The sequence below is a fragment of the Coenobita brevimanus genome, chromosome 48, assembly GCF_032717465.1.
Source record: "Coenobita brevimanus isolate Jiangsu-jjx chromosome 48, ASM3271746v2, whole genome shotgun sequence".
Lineage (NCBI taxonomy): Eukaryota > Metazoa > Arthropoda > Malacostraca > Decapoda > Coenobitidae > Coenobita > Coenobita brevimanus.
The window spans coordinates 3,416,025-3,435,272 of record NC_137001.1 but is presented as its reverse complement, the minus strand read 5'-3'; the positions used below and the strand labels follow the sequence as shown (position 1 = coordinate 3,435,272).

The following is a 19,248-nucleotide window of genomic DNA, read 5'->3' as shown; positions in this document are numbered from 1 at the left end:
ATGTGTTAGGAGTGTAATGCTGTATGGAAGAGAAACCTGGGCAGTAAAGGAAGAGGATATTCACAGGCTTCAACATCCAGATATGGCAACAGTTCAGTGGATGTACAATGTGTCCTTGAATGTGAGGCCTGGGGGGGCTATGTTTATGATGGATGAGTTAAGAGGAAGGATGGGACTAGAGTGTGTTGTTGTGATGAAGAGAGATAGATTGGAATGGGTTGGGCTTGAGAGGATGGGATGCAAAATGTGAGAACTGTTAACACTGTGGGTAGGGTTGTGAGAGGCAGACCGAAAAACACCTGGGATGTCATAAAGTGTGACCTCACAGATAGGTGACTGAATAGGGAGGCTGCTAGAGATCAAGCTGCATGGTTGGCCACTTTAAACCAACGGTTTAAACCAAATGGTTCAAAGTATGGTTTAAACCAAGCAAATTTTTTTTTTTATAAACTGCTTGATTCTTCTTGGTTGTATATACAGTATTTTTTGTTATTTGCAACAATTGTGGTTTTTAATTATGTACAGTTGTATTCCTAATATCAGGATTAAAAATAGTAAGGTGAACTGAAAACTTTAAGTAAATGTTTTAACCAAAAACATATTTATGGTACATAAGAGTATGTAAATGGACACATTTATTAATCCTTTCAGTACACTAATGATATTTTTGTTAGAGAATTCTTTTCTAGTCTTGTTAACAGAAAAAAATACCAGTATACTGTACATTATAATGGCATGCAAAACATTTAATTAATAGAGTAAATTTATAGTATAGCTACTGAGAACAATCACTGATAATATACAGGGAGTAGCCAGGGCAGCTGGCTCTCTCTCCTACAACTAAAATGTTTAAACTTTCCATTGTAAAAGTCAAAGAGGTGTTCCATGTTTTACTGCACTATAACTTAGTGATTAGAGCGTCTGTGAGACAAGTGTACCTGGCTGGTAAAAGCTGGCTTTCTAAATCAGCTACAGTATTGTCATTATTACATGTATTTTTTTTTTTATGCAAAGAAGAAGGAACCAAAGGCAAGGAGCCCGCAAACCGTTCCTTCCAAGAAAAAAAAAAACAATACAAAAGAGAGCCAAATTCAAGATCCATTCATTTCAAGATGTCTGAACACACTTCATTTGAAAGACTGGAGATCATAGGAAGTAGGAAATACAGACAGAGGGAGACAGTTCCAGAGTTGACCTGTTGCATAAATGAAGGACTGGGAGTTATGGTTAACTCTTGCATTAAAGAGTTGGACAGAAAAGGATGAGAGTTTGTTGCTAACACACCCGTCATAGAGGTGGAGGGATGCAAGCAGATAGTTCAGGGGAGCAGTGACCATTGAAGCAGCGATAGAAAAGAGATAAAGATGCAACAGTGTGGCGAAGAGACAGAGGTTGAAGGGAGCCAGTAAGAGAAGAAGAGTTGATGAGACGAAAAGCCTTTGACTCCACCCTATTGAGAAGAGCTGTATATGGTGAGCCTCCCCACACAAGAGTTGTACTCTACACAGGGGCAAATAAAACCCATGTATAAAGTCAACAACTGTGCAGGGGGTAAAGAAGGTATGGAGTCAGCTTAGCACACCTAATCTCTTGGAAGCTGATTTTACAAGAGATGTTATATGATCTTTCCAAGATAAGTCCCGAGTGAATGAAACCTCAAGTATGTTTAAGGATGGAAATAAAAGCTTGCTAAATCCTTTTTTATATTATATCTATGAGTAATTGCATGTCAGACTGATATACACAGGGGTAGAATTGCTGGAATACAAAACAATAACATTAAATATACTTGATTTTTTTTCCTATCCAATGGTTTTTGCCAACCCTGTTGAGCAGCATGGAAAGCTGCCATCAGATGACCAAGGCCAATGCATGCAAGCATGTTTGAGCCTTTATAAATGAAACAAAACGATCTATAGCCAGATGCAATGATCCCGCAAGGGGTGGCCGTTTGTCTTTTAGTTGTTTTAAGGGAAGGGGCATCAACCCTCCACCAACCCACTTATTAACACATAGGGAACACATATGGGTTGGTCATACAGTTACCACCCAGCACTGTAAATGGTTTCCTGGCTTACAGGAAACCATTAGACTTGTCACTCAGTGTAAAGCCAACTGAAAAGGAAAAAAGAATAATAAAAAGTAAAAAGAAAGATGGGAGAAATAGGAAGAGAGGAGGACTGACACAGAAAAAGAATGATAAAGGTGAAGGAAGAAGTAGGCAGCACTACATCACGTGAGTGGATGATGGTCACCACCACTTACCACCAAGAAATATTAAGAAGAATCTAAAAAATTAAAAATAAAAATATCAAGCACAGCAAAAAGAAAAAAAAAAGAAATTAAGAATAAAATAAATATCTAAGAGCACAGCAATAAGAACACAGTAAATATCTAGAACAAAGAAAATTATCAAGAACAAAAGAAATATCAAGAAGAGCAGAAAGAAGCTCAAGCACAACACTATGCAAAATTAGAGCAACCGGTGAGTGGGCAGACAGCACCTTCACCAGCTGTGTGAGGAGATGAGTGGGCAGACAGCACCTTCACCAGCTGTGTGAGGAGATAAGTGGGCAGACAGCACCTTCACCAGCTGTGTGAGGAGATAAGTGGGCAGACAGCACCTTCACCAGCTGTGTGAGGAGATGAGTGGGCAGACAGCACCTTCACCAGCTGTGTGAGGAGATAAGTGGGCAGACAGCACCTTCACCAGCTGTGTGAGGAGATAAGTGGGCAGACAGCACCTTCACCAGCTGTGTGTGGAGATAAGTGGGCTGACAGGACCTTCACCAGCTGTGTGAGGAGATAAGTGGGCAGACAGCACCTTCACCAGCTGTGTGAGGAGATGAGGAAACTGAAGCAACAACAGGTGGCAAACAGTAAGGTAGAAAGAATAAGTGGCCAGGTAAGACAGGTGAGGCAAGAGGTGTCCTGTATAGTGGAGGATAAAGTCAGGACGTGTGTAACAGGGTTGAAGGTCTTTGTTCTTCATGATGTTCTCTCAACACTGCAAGTATATGTTTCTTTTGTTCTTCTTGCTGCCCCTAACACTGCAAGTATTTCTTTTGTTCTTCTTGCTGCTCCTAACACTGCAAGTATTTCTTTTGTTCTTGTTGCTGCCCCTAACACTGCAAGTATTTCTTTTGTTCTTGCTGTGCTCCTAACACTGCAAGTATTTCTTTTGTTCTTGCTGTGCTCCTAACACTGCAAGTATTTCTTTTGTTCTTGCTGTGCTCCTAACACTGCAAGTATTTCTTTTGTTCTTGCTGTGCTCCTAACACTGCAAGTATTTCTTTTGTTCTTGCTGTGCTCCTAACACTGCAAGTATTTCTTTTGTTCTTGCTGTGCTCCTAACACTGCAAGCATATCTGCCAGAGATATATCCACTGTTTTGGCAACCTGTCCATGCATCTCCATCTCTCAAAACATATCCCACTCCTGATGCCAATTTGTAGCACTGCAGAGTTTGTTGATGTGTCAAGAACAATGAGTACACAAGCCAGGACATTAATCAAAGGCCACTGAACATTGTAGGGTTTTACTTCTTCCAGGCACAGCTGAGGTACACTTGCAAAACATGGTGGCACATTTCCCTCTCACACTACCTTCGTCATCACTCCCTAATATTCATTGTCCGTTAACTGGCTGACTACTCTGTCTTTCACTGATTAACAGTCATTGTCTGACTGACTACTCTCCACTCTGTACTGGTCTCTGTCGGCTACCGTGAACACACTAAACTACGGTAGGAGGCACAATGATCCCTTTATATAACACCTTCCCCCCCCAGGTGACTCCATCTCCACAACAACACAGGATATTCTACAGCCTGGGAGGGAACTCACATTTTCCCACGTAATAATGCACTCAAATCAACATTACATAATAGCAATAATGACAAAAACAAATTCCTAAGATAAGATATGTCCATGTTTCTTGAATGTTCCTGCTATCACCAGACATAAAACTTTAGCCTAATCCTGTGGCATAACAATTTCAAGAATGCTCCTCACAACTCCACATACAAAGCACTCATCTAATCCTATGGCACAACATATAATCTCTAAAATGTTCCTCATCTCCAGATATAAACCATTAACTTAATCATACAGCATAACACTTAATTTCTAGAATGTGTTCTTCACATCTCCAAACTTACATTAGCCTAATCCTACAGCAAAACACTTAATTTCTAGAGGCTTCCTCACACCTGCACATATAAACCACTAAGCTAATCCCACCTACACAACAGGGGAACAAATGGACCAGCCTCCTGTGCTGCATTATAAGGGCATCACAATTTTATACATGCCAAAACCAGCAGATTAGGATTATTAAGGTTAGATTATGGAAATTTGTTAGGATAGGATAAATGTTGTAATGTTCAGCTGTGTCGACTTATAATAGGTTAAGTTAGGTAGGACAGGCAAAATTAGGTTAGGTATCGTCAAAGGTTAGGTTACAATAGGTTTGGTCTGGCTAAATTAAGTAAGGTTACAAAAACTTAGGTTGGGTAGGGTATGGGCAGGCTAGAATTAACAAAGTTATGTTCCAATCACCAGGCTCGGTTTGGGCAAATCACCAAAGATGAGCAGAAAATTTGTGAAAAAATCATATTCTAAGATGATGTCCATCTGTTTTGTGCACAAGATGGTGTCCGTTGAAATTCAAAATTGCACTAAAAAAAAAAAAAATAACAAAGAGAAGGGGAGGGGGGGCAAAATATGGTGATATTGTGTCTCCTTGATGATTACCCCTCCAAGCTTCCACACAGACATACATACTATACATGGCATTTATCTCATATCTGCCATAAAATTGTACACAGCAAAAATATTAGTCATGCAGTTTAATTCATCATCATCATCATCCATGGCAACAGGGCCATGCAGAACTATGGAAAACCATCACAGGTAAAATCAGCCTTACAACCAGCTATTGTTCTGTTATCACAAACCAGAGAAGCAAAATCTACGAGTGGATGGAGTGGTTGGTCAGTGGGGTGTGCCAGCTGAAGTGGATGGGAATGGTAGTGCTTTGGTGGACATCTGTGCTTGTAAGGGGTTGGCAATAGCCAACACCTACTTTCGTCATAAGATTATTCACCGGTATACATGGAGAGTAATGAGGAGGATGGATGGTGAACTTGTTGAACAAAAGGCAATGATAGACTACGTGTGTGTGGATGAGCGAATGAGAAGACAAGTGTTGGATGCAAGAGTGTGGAGAGGGTGGGGGAATGGAGTCTTGGACCATCACTTAGTGATGGCCAAGGTAAAGATGCAAAGAAAGTGGTTGAGGAGGCGAAGGGGAAGACAGGAGGAAGCAGCCCCTGTGAGAAGAGTGAAGAAATTGCAAGATAGTGAGAAAATGACAGCGTATAAGAGCATAGTGGAAGAAAGATTGGGAAGGTATGAGCTAGAGCAGATGGAAGGGGTGGAAGACGTATGTAAGATATTCACGGAAGAGATAGGCGCAGCGTGTGAGGCGGTTTGTGGAGTGAGGAGATGCAAGGGTGTACAAGGGAGAGCATGGTGGAATGATGAGGTGAAACGAGCTGTGGAACAAAAGAAGAAGGCATATGGTGAATGGTTGGCGAGTAGAGGTAGGGGAGAAGATGAGAGAGAGAAGAGAGAAGTATATGTGAGCAGGAGAAGGGAGGTTAAGAGACTGGTGAAGGAGAGTAAGAAGAAACTGGATGAAGAGTTTGGGAGGAATCTGAGTGTGAAATGGAGGGAGAGTAAGAAATTGTTTTGGAAGGAGGTAAAGAAAGTAAGGCAGTGTGAAAGGGGAAATAATAGGGGAGTGAAAGATAGGAATAATAGATTGTTGGTGGAGAAGAGAGAGAAATTGAGGAGATGGAAGGAGCACTTTGAGGATTTGTTGAATGTAGAGAGTGAGAGCAATGTGAGTATAAGTGGTTGGGGAATGGCTGGGAGAAGAAGAGATGAGAAGAGGGAGGAAGAGATCAGTAGGGTGGAAGAAGTGGAAGCGATGAAGAAGATTAAGCTGGGAAAGGCCCCAGGAATTGATGGAGTGTGTGGTGAAATGCTTAGGTATGGGGGTGAGATTGTTGTGGAGTGGATATGGAAGTTGTGTAGATTGGCTTGGGAAGAGGGAAGGGTTCCAGAGGACTGGAAATCAGGTATAATTGTTCCTCTGTACAAAGGAAAAGGGGAGAGAGAAGTATGTGGTAACCATAGGGGTATTTGCCTTCTTAGTGTGACTGGTAAAATATATGGTAGAATACTCATTGATAGGGTTAGGCATATGACAGAGGAGCTAGTTGGAGAAGAACAAGGGGGATTTAGGAAAGGAAAAGGGTGTGTAGATCAGATATTTGTTCTAAGATGTTTAGTGGAGAAGTATCTAGAGAAGGGAAGGAAAGTGTATGCTGCCTTCATGGACTTGGAGAAAGCTTATGAAAGAATAGATAGGCAAGGTATGTGGAAGGTATTAAGAATATGTGGAGTGGAGGGGAAATTGTTGAGTGCTGTGAAGAGTATGTACGAGGGAGCTAGGGCTACGGTGCGAGTGGATGGTGAGCTGAGTGAGTTCTTTGATGTGGGACTAAAACAGGGGTGTGTGATGTCTCCATGGCTGTTTAATATATATATATATGGATGGGGTTGTAAAGGAGGTGCAAGGTAGGGCAGTGGATGTGGGGCTGGCCCTAATGAATGTGGGTGAGATTTGGAAGTTTCTGGTGTTGCTGTTTGCTGATGATACAGTATTGTTGAGTGAAGATGAATGGGAGTTGCAAGGTTTGGTGAATGAATTTGGGACAGTGTGTAGGAGGAGGAAGCTGAATGTTAATGTAAACAAAAGTAAAGTTATGGTGTTTGAGAGGAATGAAGTCACAGAGTGGCAGTGAGGTTGGATGGTGAGGATATGGAGAATGTGAGTGCATTCAAGTACTTGGGTAGTGTGATGAGTAAGGATGGAACTTTGGGGGATGAAGTACGTGAAAGGGTACAGCAGGGAAGGACGGTTGTTGGTACACTGAAAGCAGTGATGAGAAATAGGGAGGTGAGTATGGAAGTTAAGAAGTCACTGCATGATGGTATTGTGATCCCTACCCTGACGTATAGAAGCGAGGCGTGGACCTTGCAAGAGGGGAACAAGTCAAGAGTGAGAGCAGTGGAAATGAGTTACGTGAGAGGAGCATGTGGAGTGACGTGGAGGGACAGGTTGACGAATGAAGAAGCGAAGGAACATTGTGGGGTAGATGTGGCTGTGGTTGAGAAGATTAGGAGAAATACACTGAGGTGGTTTGGACATGTGGAGAGAATGGAGAATGAAGACTGACTAAGAGGGTGTATGTAGGTGAGGTGGAGGGAGGGAGAGGGAGGGGTAGACCGAGGATGAGGTGGAGGGATGGAGTTGAGAGGTATATGAGGGAGGGGGGGGGAGTTGGGGGGAGGGTAGTCAAATGGTGGGTGACAGAGTGACTTGGAGGCGTTTTGTCTGCGGCCACCCTTTGCGGGATTAGGGCGTCGGGCTATAGATAGATATAGATAGATAGATAGATAGTTTAATTCATCATCATCATCATCCATGGCAACAGGGCCATGCAGAACTATGGAAAACCATCACAGGTAAAATCAGGCTAACAACCAGCTATTGTTCTGTTATCACAAACCAGAGGAGCAAAATCTGGATTCAAATCTGAACCAGATCAGGATCTGCCCCACGATCTATCAATGAGTACAAACAGAAGAGGCCTTAATTACAGTCAAATGTGCTAATTTGCTAATGTTCTATTCATTACATAAATTGTAATGCTCATTTTTGTGTTGAATCATCACATAATATAACAATATTATTATGGATGAGCGTTGTGGTGTGGATGTGGATGTGATAGGAAGCGTTATGAGGAACACACTGAGGTGGTTTGGCCATGTGGAGAGGATGGAGGATGAAAGACTGATGAAGAGAGTGTATGAGAGTGAGGTGGAGGGGGGAAGAGGGAGGGGGAGGCCGAGGATGAGATGGAGGGATGGGGTGGAGAGGTATATGAGAGAGTGGGGTGTGAGTTGGGAGCAGGGCAGTAAAATGGCGGGGGACAGGGCGACTTGGAGGCGATTTGTTTGTGGCCACCCCAAACGGGATTGAGGCGTCTGGCAATAGATAGATAGATAGATAGATTATGGATGAAATGACAAATAATTTGAAAAGCATGACGGGATTATACACTGGAAGTTCGTTTGACCAGCTATTGCTTACATCCAAGCCTGCTGCTCACTCACGGACACAGACTTCCCCACTTTGGTATCTTACTTGTCAATCATACCAAAAACAAGACAACACATGAAGCTGTTGGGATTTACTAAGTCATATCCACAGCCGCATGGTTTCTGGCTCATCCAAATTAAGTTCTCTGACCATTTTATAACAAATGCTCTCACTTCTCTTTCTGGCAAGCTACTTACATATCCACAAATATTTTCTAGTCATACTCCACTTCTTTAATCACTAACATAGCCAGACTTGCAGCATCCTGGTTGGTGGTCATCACTTCTTTTTTTTCTTTTTCCACACTCATGCCTGCATTAGTAAAACTTAAGAGAACGGCCATCATTCATCTGGCACTCACAGGGAAATATATATTTTTTCTTTTCTTGTTTGGACAGAACTACCCACGTGACCATCTTCTGAAATTTCATTCTCTTGCTATTGCTCCTGTGATTGTTATTAACCCTTTGAGATTCCGAAGACGCAATTTCGAGTCATCGTAAATCCAACCGTTGAGATTCTGATGACTCGAATTCGAGTCATATGAAACAACATTGTTTTTTTTGCATGTACTCCATATCCTATCCGGGCTTGTTCTAAATACACTATCCTGTTTATCCTTTTTGAAATATTTGGTTATACACTGACAAGTATATCAGACAGATATGCATAATAAATTCGCTTTTAACATGAATAATGTCAGTATTACCAGCATGGATATTTGCCTGTGTGACAGTGAGAGCTTTTGCTTTTCTCTGTGAAAACTAACGTAAATTGCCATAAACTATATATCAATATCAATGGAAAGGTACTTTACTGTAGATTGACATGGTGCAATCAAATTTCATGTAACTCTAACAATTTTTTTTTTTTACAAATATTTTTCTATGGAAGGGTGTGTGCTTTTTCCTTTTCGGGTAACTTTTACTTGTCGTATTGGCCTTTTAGCTACAGTATTTACCTTTTTCAACCATACTATGATAAAGAGCAACTATTCAGCTTTAAAATGGAACCACATTCATTAGTCTACCATAAAAAGTTAGTGTACAGTGGCCAATTAAGTACAAATATCGCTGCACGAGGCACCTGTATGTGCGCCAGGCTGAATCTGGCACAGACACAATCGGCAGAGGGCCGAAAATCTCAAAGGGTTAATTGAATATATCTCCATGTGACCATGGCTTAACCACAGGCTGGATAGCACCATCATGTGGCTTAACAACAGGCTGGATAGCACCATCATGTGGCTTACCACAGGCTGGATAGCACCATCACGTGGCTTAACCACAGGCTGGATAGCACCATCATGTGGCTTAACCACAGGCTGGATAGTACCACAGCTGGATTAAGCATGTGGGAGGCCCGGGGCCCGCTTGGAAGGGAGGCCCCCTTTCCAACTCCCCCAATGGCATACACCACAGACTGGTAACCTAAATCCTAATATATAAATAGGACACTTTTAGTTAGGAAATACTGAACGGGGACTATTCATCCAATGCTGTAATATGTAATGCATAAACACGAAATGAAATGAACACAAGTTGCTCTGGTGGGAGGCCCCCTCTTGGTGGGTGGCCCAGGGCCCGGGCCCCTTGGGCCCCCCCCTTAATCCGGCAGTGGATAGTACCTCATGTGGCTTAACCACAGGCTGGATAGCAACATCACGTGGCTTAACCACAGGCTGGATAGTACCATCATGTGGCTTAACCACAGGCTGGATAGTACCATCATGTGGCTTAACCACAGGCTGGATAGTACCATCATGTGGCTTAACCTTTTCAGGTCACTATTGGTTCTAGCCTGAGAAACCGCATTTTTGACCCAAAAAAAAAAAAAAAAAAAAAAAAAATCAAGGTTTGTAAATTAGAAAGAAACATAATAGTCACACATAAGGAGCTAATATGCATCTGTCTACAAAATATTAGGGCTCCACTTACCATACAAGAGCTGGAATAATGATGGGAAGCTTCATAGCAAGTGGTATGTGGTGTCCTAAATCAGTGGTTTTCTGTATACAAAATGAGAGAAAAACACTCCTACTAACGTAAAATCATAAATCTTTGTTTACTTCTTCTCAACTGGATTGTGTAATACCCAGGAAATGAGTCAATGTTGAGAAATACTGATAACATTCACTAGCTGCCTGCCACAGTTTTGAGTTGAAGGCAAATGGGTGAACCACAATCGTGGCCAGGAGACTTGTACTGATACAGCCACAATTGTGACCAGGAGACTTGTACTGATACAGCCACAATTGTGGTCAGGAGACTTGTACTGATACAGCCACGATCGTGGCCAGGAGACCTGAAAGGGTTAAACATGGGGTGGATAACACTGACTCGTGGCTTAACCACAGGGTGGATACCACTGTCTCATTTTTGCTATGCTTGGCCACTGCTACCCTGGGACGGTTTTCTAAACTTCCCTCCATCTCCTGGCCTGTGAACACCTCAGGGATGTCCCTGGGCAGGTATGGAGGCAGAAACATTGCTTCAGCCCTGTGATGGACTAGCAGCTTTTGGCATCCCTCCCATATCTTTACAGCAGTGACCCTTCCCACCTTTGTTGGGTCAACCCTAACCTTGGGCCACCAATCCCAGTCTTCAGATTGGCAGCCCATCCTTTTACCAGGATTTATTTTACCCTGTTGAGGGCAGACATATTGGTACCATCCCAGGACACAGATGGTCAACCCATCCCACACCATCCTGGGATTATCATCCCTGTCCTGAGGCCTGACATCCTCTCCTTGGATGAGGCACAAGTAATCAGGGACAAATGAACTTTTTTGGGGGGGCTGTTGGCTAAACCAGATATTGGGGCTCCTACCCAGGGAAGGGGCCCCCATCATGAGGTCTTGTGTGATGCCAGTCACTGTAGTTACATCATTTATCATTTGAACTTTTTTTTTTTTTTTTCAATGTTGGGGGCCATGGCTGTAAGGTATTCAGCCTAGTGATTAATCTACCCCTGCAAGTCACCTCTTGACTGGGCATAATTAGTTGACACCAAGCCATTATGACGGACTGTCCTGTCTTAACATGGGCACTATCTTTTAAATCACAAACTGAATCCCCGTTTGTGATGCCATGCCATTGTGAATGACTGTCCCATCATAATATGGGCACAGCACATCTTGTGTCATAGTAGGTCACACTCTGAACACCTATTGGTGGCATCATCCATCCATCCATCATCCAATCTTTTGTTGCCCCATGAGGACTGTAGAAAATGGGGCTAGGCAAGTTGGTCCTGACATTTAAAATGAGCGACCAGCCTCACTCATCCCCGCATGGCATTATGTGAGCAATAAATCCCAACCACCCATTGGATATAAACCTGCACCGGCTCAATCCAATTGGAGCACCTAAATTACCCACTAAACCACCATGTACAATAATTTGGTTATTTGGTTACCACCTAGCATAGTAAATGGCTTCCTGGAGTACAGGAGCCATTTGTCTTGTCACTCAGTGTAGAGTCACCCATAGGCAGAATGAAGAGGAAAGAATGAAGGAAAGAAAGTCAGAAGAGGAAGGAAGGGAGGAAAGGGCAGACACCCGCAGCAGCAGTACATCGAGTGAGTGTATGGTGAGTGCTCCCACCCACCACCAATTGGTGGCATCCAGCCATCACAAATGATCATCACATCCAACCTCAAAAACAACTTGGTTTACTTTCAATGCCACTTCCTTCTTTCCATGGGAGACTCTACACTAAGTGACAGGACAAATGGTTTCCTATACACCAGGAAACCATTTACTATGCTGGGTGGTAACCATATAACCAAATTATGGTGCCTGGTGGTATAGTGGGTAATTAAGGCGCTCCAATCAGATTGGGCCTGTGCAGGTTTTTATCCATGGGATGGTTGAGTTTATTGCTCACATAATGCCATTCAGGGATGAGTGAGGGTGGTCACTCTCATCTTAACCTGCCGCGTCCCATTGACGTATATATACGTCCAAACATTTTGTCACTGTGACTCCCGTTGATGTTTATAAACGTGCCGCAATTGTAAGGTCTGTCATTTGCACATTTTACAAATTTCCCACATGATTTTTGATACGTATACACAGGACACCTTCCTCTACCCTATGCCAGACAGGGGCAATGCCTTACCCCACATGACCTCCCTCCCCCCGGCACGCCATTGTCTCGGCAACTCACCTGTTACCAGTGACCTGGCCAGTAAAGACACGTCGCACCACGGTACAAAATTCAAGGCCAGAGTGATTCCCCAAGCGATGACAATGTGGAGGACAAAGTTTATGTAGCATTAGAGGAAGAAGTGATGATCAGGTAATGTCGCCAAAAAAGGTGCGGTATGTCAATGTGTTTGGTGAGTGAAACAATGCTTATATCGCCTATATTAGTGTGAAAAGCAATAAACTCTTGTACTACATATAAATTCCTACCAAATAAATATATAAATACCATTTATAAGTGGTTTGAAATAGTTACCCCTCCCATAGAATATGTTTTCTCTGGAGCCAGGCCCCATAGAAAACACAGTGAGGAAAGGGTATTGTTACCTGTATCAGCATTTTAACCCCCCTATGGGTGGGCAACTTATCAATTATACCACCGTGTGGAGCAGCATATTTTTGGAAAAATACCTGTATCAGCATTTTAACCCCCCTATGGGTGGGCAACTTATCAATTATACCACCGTGTGGAGCAGCATATTTTTGGAAAAATAAAGTATCAAGGAATAAGCATAAACATGCATAATTCGATGAAAATGGATAAAAAACGAAGACAAGAGGTGTTACATGCGCAGTAATACATCTCTGCTGGCTGTGGGAGGAGGAGGGGAGTGAGGGTGAAGAGCGGGCAGGCAGCTAATCACCAGGCGCGCCTCGGGGGAGGCTAGCAAACTATTCACTCATTTGCTTTTTCTTCACCACTGAACACTATATTTATCATTTATGCTTTCTTTACACTATTCATTGTCTTCAAAATCTTATGTATGTGTTTTCTATTTTACTTGAACACTTACAACAATATAACTTACATACGTATATACCATTTTACTGGAACAAATATAACACAACAACTTATACATATATATATATATATATATATATATATATATATATATATATATATATATATATAGAGAGAGAGAGAGAGAGAGAGAGAGAGACAGACAGACAGACAGAGATATTCTATTTTACTTGTTTCAAGGTTTGGGAGAATTGAGGGCAGGACAATAGGTGACAAGGATGCCTCATCACCCAATTTCACCAATAAATTACGACCGAAAATGGCTGGACGTTAATGTAATGTCACCCGCCTCCTCACGCACGGACGTTACGTAACGTCGCCCGCCTGTTAGGGGTTAAACCTCAGGTGAGCGATTTCTCTTTGAATTTTCAATGTTTCTCATAATAAGCAGAGGTTTTAGTAAAAAAAAAAAAATAAATAAAAAAAATTGAAAATCTGCTGGGATTGGGGGAAGTCACTGACTAAAAATCTGCCAGGATGGGGCGGGTTAAATGTCAGGACCAACGTGCCTAGCCCTGCACTCCTACGCTCCTCATGGGGTAACACAAGATTAGATGATGAATGAATGAATGAAAATACTTTCAACAGATTCCCAGGTCTTTTTCTTTCACAGCTATTAAAACTTTATCATATCTTGCCCTTCTGCCAAGTTCCATCATACCCTCTGTTTATATGCCTTCATATTATCATGCATTTAGCTGGATGTAAGGTGTTCCTATTATACTGCACATCTAGTGCATGGTAATTTGGGTGAAAGAATACACTGTCGGTGAAAAATGTACACCACAAACATATCATGTACTAATGCTATTAATGGTGACATATCTTACTTGATTTCTGCCCAATATTTTTCACGGGATACTTGACATTAGTGATCTAAGCACCCAGCTCATGCTCTAACTTGCAATTGAAGTACCCCCCTCCCCATGACAAAAATAAAGCTTGAGGAGGCAAAAGTACCATAAAAATTGTGTTCCATTAGACCTGCCCCAGTAAAGTGAAAACAAAGATTACTCTCACTACAAGGTGGAGCACTTGCCATGTGCTTAGACATAATTATCTCATAATAAAATGTCATACAAAAAGGTAAGCTGCTAACCATAGACCAACAATACATACATGTACAATATTTTTGTGTACAGATGTTGTGCAGGATATAGTGTACCTTGCTGCCCAGTTTACTGTGTACTAAATGAATGCCCTGTACTCCTGTACAACTATCACGGTGAACAACCCTCTCCTAATACAGTGCACTCTCAATATAATCAACTAATTTGTACCAGACCCTTGACATTACAGCCGAACACCATGCTGTTCAATAATTTCCCAGGCGTTGTGGCTTTTACCGAACAAAGACTGTTAAATATACAGCACTGTTTGGCCGTAACTCATACACAATAACATACAGGTAGATCTAAATGGTTATTTTCTTAATAAATGCTCTATTTACTTACTGATGTTTTTATTCTTACCTTTCTGGGAGTAACTGCACCGCAATGAAAGACTGCAAATAGACCTCAGATAAATCTACGTACATTTGCCATTCAGTATTTACATGGAAAGTGTTGGTAAAGAAAACTGACACTGTACATTACCTGTTACATTAAATACTACGTATCAGAGAATAGCAAAACAAACAGTACAGAACAGCTGCATGTCCATTAAACATAAACTGCATTCCACCACTGGCACAGTCATTGAAAACCACTACAAATCTGCACTCTACTGTACATTGCCCATACACTACTGTACATTTGTTGTTCGGTATTTACAGGGAAAGTGTGGGTAAACTCACTGTATATCAGCTGTTACATCACAGTAAATATTGTACTGTATTACCTAACAGAGTATAGCAATGCAAACAGTACAGAACAGCTGCATGTATATTATACATGTGTTTAATGCACACACAGTGTGTGTGTGTGTGTGGGGGGGGGGGGGACACAATGCTGGTAGGTGTTTCCTGCGCATCCATTCTATTACTGTACCAAACAAAGTTCTTTAACCCCTTAAACGCGGCTGTGTACAGTCGATCCCCCCCGAGTGGCGGGGTTGTATCGCGGTCTGAGTACCTGTAGGAAAATATTCGCCAAAAATCAGAGATTAACCCTAGAACATTATACTTGGTATGGCAGATAGTACTTACATTCAGCTTTCTCCAGAGACAGGTGTTGAGCCTTCGTGGACTACCCAAGGACTTGTGGAGACTTGCAAAGTTGGGTAACCAAATCTTCACTTTCACACCTCCAGCAATCCGGTTTCCCCTCTACTACAGCCTCATTCTGTCACAGTAAACTTTATACTACAACGTAAAGGTAGTTAGGAATCCGTATTTGTACAATAAGCACTGAAAATAAGGCTAAAATCAACGGAGCGTACGGCCGACATGCACTGTGGCGGCGGTCTTCCCGTCACTCAACAAACATTTCCATTTTCACAGCTAAAAACATGTATACTACATTATTTTCAATCATATTACTTCCCAAAAGATCATCACGGCGCGCTTTTTATTCTTCCTTACGTCCGCCACTTTATTCTCGTTCCTATCGGCCGCTTGCACTGACTGGGAAGAGCTAGAACTCACCATAATGTCACTTTGAAAGCCTGCAGTAAACCGACGCTAAACAGGGGCAAACCGTGAGAAAAAAAGCTAGTGTTACAACTGGGGAAACAAGCGTTTCCTAGCAGCATAAACTGCTTGTGAGAGGAGATCGCAGATTTACAGTTCTGAGCGCTCAGAGCGCTGCCACGTATCACAGCCAGGCTGGCCGGGCCGTGGTGGGGGGGGGGACGGGGGGAAAACGCGATATTTGGCAACAACTGAGGTCAGTAGTACAAAGGTAAAGTATGCTAGTTGTAGCTAGAGGGTGGTGGTACTGATAGACAATACCAGCTGGAGCCTGCTTGCCCGTGGTTATTCAAAATTAACTCAAATCGCAAACGCGACGATCCGCCGTTCTGTCCTTTGGGCCGACCATCGCAAAAGTGACGATCCGCGTTTAAGGGGTTAAAAGAACGTTCGGCCAACTCAAAGTGGTCGTTAAAACTGAAATTCATTGGAAGAGGGTTCAGTATATTAAGGGTTTACTGTATCTAGAGTTTCATATTATTTTATCACTCATGGTTAATGGTGTCTTGGCTCAGTAGATCGTATGACATGCTACATGAGGGGTGGCCTGCCACAAGTGCCAATAGTAGCTAAAGGTGCTTAACAGACCAATGCACTTTTTTTTTTTTTTTTTTCTACAATCCACTTATAAAAATTTTCCATTACAGACGAGCAGTTAGCTGTAATTTATAAGAGTCACGTGCGCTCTCAGCTTGAATGTTGCTCACCCTTGTGGAATGGATGTGGAGAGGTTGCATTAAAACAATTACACAAAATTCAGAACAAGGCTGTTAGAATTATTAACAACCCTGCCATTACAAATAAACTACCTCCCCTACAAGTACGAAGGAATGTTGCCTCCCTTGCATTATTTTACAAAGATTTTTATGGCAAATGCTCAGACGAAGTTGCATCCATGTTGCCACCTCCCCATGCCTTCCCTCGTGCTACGCGGGCATCTGGTAGCGCTCATGACTGGAATGTCATTCAGTCATATTGCAGAACTTCTGCCTATCAGAATTGTTTCATTCCCCGAACTGTATCTCTTTGGAACTCACTTTCCCGGAGATGTTTCCCTCCAAACTTCAACCTACAGCTGTTCAAGTCTGACTGTTACAGATATTTTATGAACAGAGGACACCAGTAAGCTGGTGTATGGATTATTTTTTTTTTTAATCATTTGTTTTTCCTTCCTCTGTTGTTATTTAAAAAAAAAAAAAAAAATCCAGCCTAAGAGATAAAACATGTCTTCTCCCTCACTTGTTAGTGAATGGCACCTTGCCTGGTTAAAACCTAATTTCTTCAACAAGTTTTGCCACATTTATCATAACTATATAATTGTTCTTACACTAGAATGAACTGTCAGGTGCCAAGTGAATAAGAATTTTTTCTACACGGTTTTCCAGTCATCACATTTCAAATTCTTTCACTCCTGAACTGATACTGGAGAGATCATAATAATACTGTTCACCCTATTCACCACACTTGAATTTCTTCACTCCTTAATGAATTAAACAGTGTCAGATGACATCAACTGAGTCAACTGTTTACCACATTAAGCACACTAGAAACTCTTCCCTTTACAATGATTTAATAGGTGTTTGGTGAGATTGCTTTTCAGACCAAACTGTTTACCACACTCACCACACTTGAAATTCTTCACTCCTGAATGAATTAATAAGTGTTTGGTGAGATCATCCTTCTGTGCAAATCGTCTACCACATTCATCACACTTGAAATTCTTCACTCCTGCATGAATTAATAGGTGTTTGGTGAGATCACCCTTCTGTGCAAATCGTTTACCACATTCATCACACTTGAAATTCTTCACTCCTGAATGAATTAATAGGTGTTTGGTGAGATCACCCTTCTGTGCAAATCGTTTACCACATTCATCACACTTGAAATTCTTCACTCCTGAATGAATTAATAGGTGTTGGATGAGATATCACTTCTGTGCAAATAGTTTACCACATTCATCACACTTGAAATTCTTCACTCCTGAATGAAATAATAGGTGTTGAGTGAGAACACTCTTCCTTGCAAATCGTTTACCACATTCATCACACTTGAAATTCTTCACTCCTGAATGAATTAATAGGTGTTTGGTGAGAACACCCTTCTGTGTAAATAGTTTACCACATTCATCACACTTGAAATTCTTCACTCCTGAATGAACTAATAGGTGCTGAATGAGTTGAACCTTCCTTGCAAATCGTTTACCACATTCATCACACTTGAAATTCTTCACTCCTGCATGAATTAATAGGTGTTTGGTGAGATCACCCTTCTGTGCAAATAGTTTACCACATTCATCACACTTGAAATTCTTCACTCCTGAATGAATTAATAGGTGTCTAGTGAGATCACCCTTCTGTGCAAATAGTTTACCACATTCATCACACTTGAAATTCTTCACTCCTGAATGAATTAATAGATGTTTGGTGAGATTACTCTTATCTGTAAATTGTTTACCACATTCATCACACTTGAAATTCTTCATTCCTGAATGAATTAATAGGTGTTTGGTGCAATTACTCTTATCTGTAAATTGTTTACCACATTCATCACACTTGAAATTCTTCACTCTTGAATGAACAACTGCATGCTGGATAAGACTGTTCTTAAAAGCAAATGCTTTACCACTCTCTAAACATCTAAACTGCTTAACTTCAGCTGAGGACACTGTGTCCAGGACAGTCTCATTGTCACTGAGGAACATTTTGTCACCCACCTCACATTCTAACTGTACATCTGGTTCTTCCTTTACCACCTCCAGTATTTTGTCACCCACCTCACATTCTAACTGTACATCTGGTTCTTCCTTTAACACCTCCAGTATTTTGTCACTCACCTCACATTCTAACTGTACATCTGGTTCTTCCTTTACCACCTCCAGTATTTTGTCACCCACCTCACATTCTAACTGTATATCTGGTTCTTCCTTTACCACCTCCAGTATTTTGTCACCCACCTCACACTCTGACTGTACATCTGATTCTTCCTTTACCACCTCCATTATATCATTCCTTCCACCTCTCTCAACTTCCACTATACTTCAGATACTCTACCCTGGTGTTAATCTTACTGTCTACCACCAACAGGATGACTTACCTTCACTGTACCAATGCTCAGTCATCAGCTGCTTCCATTACAATGAACAATAACTGTCAAAAATTCATCACTATTACTGGATAATAATTGTAATTACATAAAATGGATAAAATTTCAACAAAGACTATTCTTCCTTCAACCCTTTGGCTGCAACCTATCATTACACAGCCTAAATTCTTAGAAAATGAATGTGCTAATTATAACTTTGTTGTTACTTTTCCAACAGGAAATGACCATGAAGTTTCCATTTTTTGTGTGTGATAATGGTCAAAAATGCATCT

At 41.6% G+C, this 19,248-nt stretch overlaps 1 protein-coding gene and 1 pseudogene across 1 annotated transcript in view; one reads left to right on the top strand and one right to left on the bottom strand.

The window, feature by feature from the left end:
• Positions 1–14,437, top strand: part of LOC145399235 (uncharacterized) — an 87,009-nt gene extending 72,572 nt beyond the window's left edge. Inside the window, exon 3 of the mRNA XM_080271924.1 lies at positions 14,388–14,437. Within this exon, the coding sequence (XP_080128050.1) occupies positions 14,388–14,437 (50 nt within the window). The remainder of the gene's footprint in view (positions 1–14,387) is intronic.
• LOC145399266 (uncharacterized) overlaps positions 1–18,992 on the bottom strand; it is a 368,546-nt pseudogene extending 349,554 nt beyond the window's left edge.
• Positions 18,993–19,248: the final 256 nt, after the last annotated feature.